This window comes from Pelodiscus sinensis, chromosome 13 (genome assembly GCF_049634645.1).
Source record: "Pelodiscus sinensis isolate JC-2024 chromosome 13, ASM4963464v1, whole genome shotgun sequence".
Lineage (NCBI taxonomy): Eukaryota > Metazoa > Chordata > Testudines > Trionychidae > Pelodiscus > Pelodiscus sinensis.
In genome coordinates, this window is record NC_134723.1 from 17,084,098 (window position 1) to 17,090,097 (window position 6,000).

General features: G+C 43.9%; 1 protein-coding gene across 1 annotated transcript in view; it reads right to left on the reverse strand.

The window, feature by feature from the left end:
- Positions 1 to 4,798, reverse strand: part of LOC102454649 (sodium/hydrogen exchanger 2-like) — a 67,521-nt gene extending 62,723 nt beyond the window's left edge. Inside the window, exons 1-2 of the mRNA XM_025188353.2 lie at positions 4,451 to 4,798; positions 1,117 to 1,580 (exon numbers count right to left, since the gene is read on the reverse strand). Of these exons, the coding sequence (XP_025044138.2) occupies positions 1,117 to 1,580; positions 4,451 to 4,727 (741 nt within the window). The 5' untranslated portion in view covers positions 4,728 to 4,798. The remainder of the gene's footprint in view (positions 1 to 1,116; positions 1,581 to 4,450) is intronic.
- Between the last annotated feature and the right edge of the window lie 1,202 nt (positions 4,799 to 6,000).

Below are 6,000 nucleotides of genomic sequence, written 5' to 3' on the forward strand. Positions count from 1 at the left end.
TCAGCAGATCTCTCCCAGCCGCAGGGCTCCCCTGCTGCACCCCCTCTCCTCTGCTGCCAGGGCTCCATGGCTTTGGGGCCACCAGGGCTCTGCTGCCCCAGAGCCATTGAGGCTCCATCACCTTAGGGATGCAGGGGCCACTGCTTCAGCTCCACTCCCTGCCGCTTGGCTCCTAGAGCTCTGTGGTCCAGGGGCTCTCTGGTCCAGCACCATCCATGGTTCTGCTGGACCAAAGAGTACCAGACCTCAGAGGATTGGGGTTTAGTTCACAGCAGAAAAAAAAATGAGAAAGGTGAATTCTAAAACATACCTGTTCCTATTATGACACTGCAGCAAGTGACAATAACAATACTTTAAACAATTATAGGGCCTGCAAGGTGCTGAGCTGGCTCCAAAGAACACTTCATAGATCCACAGTTTTTAAGGCCTGAGGGACCATTACGACCACAGTCTGACCTCCTGCATAATACATCTCTGAGATGGGCTGATTTCAATGGGAGCTGAGGCCACTCAGCACCAGATTTATGTTTTCTTATGTCACCAATAATTACAGCCACAGTATATTTTTGCTTCAGTTCTTTCAATATAGTTTGTTGACTGGAAAGATCCCACTTGCAAAATCTAATTCCCATATTGATTATATTTCTGAAACAAAACCTGTTAGGCTTCTCCGCAAATTTTTTTTTTTCTCTCATATCTTTAGTGTCTTCAAGTGTCTATATTAACTGGAGGAGGAAGTTACTGAGAAAAGATTGTAAATATTATATTGTTAAATGTGTGTTTAGAACTGATCCTATTCTATAACCCTTTGCACTGCAGACAGTTAATGAGAAATCGCTATAAAAATCAATGGGCCACATTCCATGGACCTTTTCTATACTAGAAAAACGTACACTACTCTAATCATGACTGCTTCCCTATAAGGTAGAGAAGTGCTATTGTCCCCATTATACAGCTGGGGAGCTAAGGAACAGCAAGTTAAGGGACTTGCCCAAAATCATACAGGAAGTCTTTGACAGGACAGGGAATTTAATGAGGGTTTCTTGAGTCCCAGACTAGCACTAGGGACCATCCTTCCTCTATGCACTAAATACAAACCTAAGGAATAGTACTTACAACTGAGACAGCATCATTTAGGAGCGATTCTCCAAAAACCAAAATGTGAAGCTTTTCATTGACATGTATCTCTTCAAACACAGATAACACCGCTACGGGATCCACTGCAGCAATCAGACTGCCAAACAAGAGATTATGGAGCAACGATATATCTTGCAGGTGAAAGGATTTCACTTGGCATATCCCATACAGTGAGAAGCCAATCCCAAACACATTCCATATAGTTCCCACTACTGCATACAGAAGAATAGTCCCAATGTTCTCAAAAAAGGGACGGCTGGGCATAAAATAACCTGCATCAAGGACTATAGGTGGCAGTAAATAAAGAAAGAAGATATCGCTGTCCATGACCGGTGGGGACTTGTCATTTAAGCCATAGATGATTCCTCCCATGATGAGTCCCACAAATATCAATAAGCAGCTTTCAGGCACAACCGACGGCAGCTTGTTATACAGATGAAATGCTGGTGAAGGATAGAGAGATGACATCATTATCCAGAATCAACATAATACGCTGATATAATCATTTCATTACATTTTTCTAAAATACAAAAGAGAAATCAATCCACTTTGTAACTTTTTAGCAGCAGGTATTGTGAGGTGCGAACAGATGCTGTTAATAATAATAAATGATAATAATAATTTTCCAGCTGAAAAGTTACAGACTTAATACCAGTAGGAATCTTTAGGTGAGCATGAAGTAAATTTTTAAAATGCTTTAAATGTTGGTAAAATGCGAAGTTGATGAATAAATAGCATGCTTTAAAAAACTTAAAAAACCACAAATGATCCTGCAACACATTAGAGACTAACAAAACATGTAGATGGTATCACGAGTTTTAGTTGGCACAACTCACTTCTTCAGGAGCTACAGGACTATTGGTAGTTTTTTAAGTTTATTAAGTAAGGGTACATCTACACTAGCCCCCTAGATCGATATAGGGAGCAGGGGCAGCCCGTCCATATAGGTGAACTAGGCAGTCGCCTAGGTCGCCAAGTTAAATGGGGCGCCAAATGGTGGCGCAAAATCATTACGGGGTTTGGAGGTGGGGGCGCCGATTGCATGGTTCGCCTAGGGCACCAGTTGCTGGCAGGTAGTCTAGGGCCCTCCCTGCTAAGGAGGCTAATGTGGGTGACCGAAATTGCAAATCAAGCCTGGGATTTAAATATCCCGTGCTTGATTTACATGTTCCCGGCCGGCCACCATTTTAGAAATTGAGTAGCCCAAAGTAACTGCCTGCGTCTACACGCTGCAGTGAAATGGGATTCCAATTTAAAGCCCTAACTCAAATTAGTTGGTATTGCTCCTTCAATGAGGTTTACCAGCTAATTCGATTTAGGGGCTTTAAATCAGAATCCCGTTTCACTGCCGCATTTAGACACGGGCAGTTACTTCGGGCTAGTCAATTTCTAAAATGGTGACCGGCCAGGAACATGCAAATCAAGCGTGGTATATTTAAATCCCGGGCTTGATTTGCAATTTCGGTCACCCTCAGTCGCCTCCCTAGATCGATTTAGGGGGCTAGTGTAGACGTACCCTTACAGACTAACACAGCTACCCCTTTAAAGCTTTTTAGCATGCTATAGCACCTTTCATCCAGGAAGATCCCAAAGTGCTTCATAGATGTATATACTCTACTGAAATACAGCCAAATTTTGGGTGAAACCAGCCATCTCATTACATCACATCACTAGACAACCTTCTTAAAGGGAAGGTGAAGAATAGCATAGATCTACTTTGCACAGATCTAATCTAGAGAGATATTCCTACAACACAAGTCATGAAATGACAAACGGAAATAGACCAAACTCAAATGGAAAAACAAGAATTTTTTTTTTATCAAACATTTGTATTGATTGTTGGTATTACCAGAACTGGGCTCCTAGAGTACTAGGTGGTGTAGAAACATAAAACATAAGACTGTCTCTGCTCCAAAGACCTTACAATGTAAATAGGCATCAGATATTTCATATTTCTGAATAATTGCCTTAGGTTAAGGGGCTTCTGCAGTACTAATGAAGGGAGGGTGAATGGTGTTCGTAGCCTGTATTCATCATTTCCCTTCTGTCACTATATTAGCCTTTTGCCTAAAGTATTCATGGAGATGGGCTGGATCTTTGCTCCGCTCCTTATTCGTAACTCCACTGATATCAATGGGAGATCCATGTGCAGAAATGTGAAAGCAGGCACATAGTGAAGGATTATTATTCCCATTTGTAATTTGTTATTCCAGTTATATAACTGCACAATTCCAACTCCCATTATCCTTACAGGATCTCCTCTCTCCTAGATACAAGTGCACAGTTCTTAAGTTCTCCATGCATAGACTTCAGATAGCTTTGGAAAGTCACTGCCATTTGCACATGTAGTACTACAACCTAACAAGCAATTGTGTGGAGGGTTTTTTTTTCCATTTGAAAACATGGCAAATCAGTGTACAGTATGTGCAAAGAAACAATCAGACCAGGGGGCTCTTTACTTTGACAGCCTGTCTACAAGTAGCCCGACCTGATGCTCCAGAGATGAGAGGCTTTCCGTTTAAGCAGCTCAATGCCTCAGTGAAAAGACCTTGTTCTCTTCTAGCTAGCCCAAGATTTAAAAAATACTCTTGATAATCCACTTCCCACTGGAGCTTCCCCAGGTTATGAGAAGCTGGCTGGGAAGTGCACGTGTTGACAGACTTTTCTTATCCAAGGCATTTCAGTCAGACATTGGGCAGGATGGAGCACTCAGAGCCCTGGTCTATACTAGGGAGTTATTTCGAAATAACCCCCCTTATTTCAAAATAACAAGCGGAGCGTCCACACTACCAACCTCGTTATTTTGAAATAACAGGCTTCTTATTTTGACATCTGTACTCCTGCTTTTCTCAGGGAATAATGCTTATTTCAAAATAGTTGTTTTGAAATAGTGTTAGTGTGAATTCCCTGCTGCTGTTCTTTCAAAATAACTACTCCCCGGAGTAACTCAAAGTAATTACTCCTCAGTGCTTCCTGGGGCTTTAAGTCAAAGTAGCACATCCACAATAATGGAGCCTGCCTCGGACCAATTTTGAGGCTCCTCTGTAGTGTGGACACGCTATTTTGATTTTGTTATTTTGGGAGTGGATTATTTCGAATTTAGTTATTTTGAAATAACTTCTAAGTGTAGACATGCCCAGAGAGACTCTTGCTTAGGAATGGGAAGGGTTTTAGGCAAGGGCTTTCTACCCTAGCTGGGGCTTAGTGATAACATGTTCAATGCAGGGAACTAGTTCTCAGAATATCCCTCCCCTGTCTGAGCCCCCACCTCCTCCTTCTCCTGCTGCAGCCCAGAAGAAACCTGGCTCCTTACCTATTTTGGCCAGAGAAGCTAGCATGATCCAAAGCGTTATTTCAAAGGGAACCTGCACATGCTGATAATCCAGGGAGAAGAAGACTGTGTGCTCGGAGGATTCATTATTGTGGGTTTCCTGGGACTCCCAGCTGGCATTCTCTGGGCCAGTGTCGTCGGGGGGCAGCAGCAACGGTCCCTGGAGGGCACAGACCACAGGAGCACCCAGCAGCAAGCACAGGCAAGTGCCCAGCATCCATCTTGCTGCAGCCTCTGATGCCAGCCTCTTCCTCTCCATGTGCCCCGGGATCTGTCTGCCCTGGCAAGTTGGGGCTGGCTACTGCCCAGCTCCGGGCTGCTGCTGCTGCTGCTGCTTCTGCTCTGGCCTGAGTGGCTCCTGCCTAACAGGACTGGCAGAACGCAGCCTACCCTCCGTGCGTGGGTGTGCATGCAAGCAGGAGTCACTCAGCAGCCCAGCCAATCTCGGGGTTTGCACACAGAGAAAGTCTCGCACTCAGCCGCAAGGTACTTAGTGTCTGCTTCCAGGAAAGCCTTGCAAACATCTGACAAAGTGGTTTTTACCCATGAAAGCTTATGCTCCAAAAAATCTGTTAGTCTTTAAGGTGCCATAGGACTTCTTGTTGTTTTTGCAGATATAGACTAATGTGGCTACCTCTCTGAAACTCCTAGTGTGTGTGTGTCTGTGCATGTATGGGGAGAGGGAGAGAGAAAAGCTGAATCCTTAATGTTTTTAGTTTAAGACACACAAATTCTGCTGCTTAACTGGAGAGCAAGTCTAACTGCTCCTTCTGCACCCTAAAACCCCAGATCCTGAGGCAACAGCAAAACTGGATCCTCCAGGACCCTCTGTGGAAGCCCTAGAATTAGGTGGCTAGGGCCTCAAGCCAGCCACCTCCAAATGGAATTAGCTAGTTTCCAATACCAGCCCCCCCCCCCAAGTCTAGTTCCTCCACAGATTGCTGGTGTAGATGATGCCTCTGCCCAATGCATCTTCTCTTTGGTAAACCAGAGAGTTTGGCAAAGCACAGTATCCACCAAAAATAACTACAGCCAACTGATACAATCACTTAACAAAGCATGAAGCTGGAAGGACTAGGATGGAGGCTATCTCAATAATGAATATAAATTACAGCACTAGCTTATTAACGCCTCTGTCTGGAGCAGAAGAGAGAGAGATTTTTTCTGTGTTTCTTTTTATGCAAAGCACTCAGCTACCACAGGGATGAGAGGTGGGGGCATAGAAACTAAAGGGGAGGAGAGAGAGAGAGAGATGTCATTTAAATACCGTCCCTGAACTATGGTTATTGATTTCTTGGCCATTTCTTTTCAGAACAGTGCCTTCAGCTGCAGCAGCCACTGTGGCCACAGAGAAGGATCAGGAATTGGAATCTACTGACTTCAAGGGCTACTCTCCCACCCACTTTGGGAGGCAGTTTATTTGTTTGAGACATTATCAGACACATTAATAATGTGCAGGGTGAAACAAAGAAGGTCAAATTCTGCCATGGTTTAGTTTCATGAAAATTAGGAATGTTTCACCAGGGATAAAT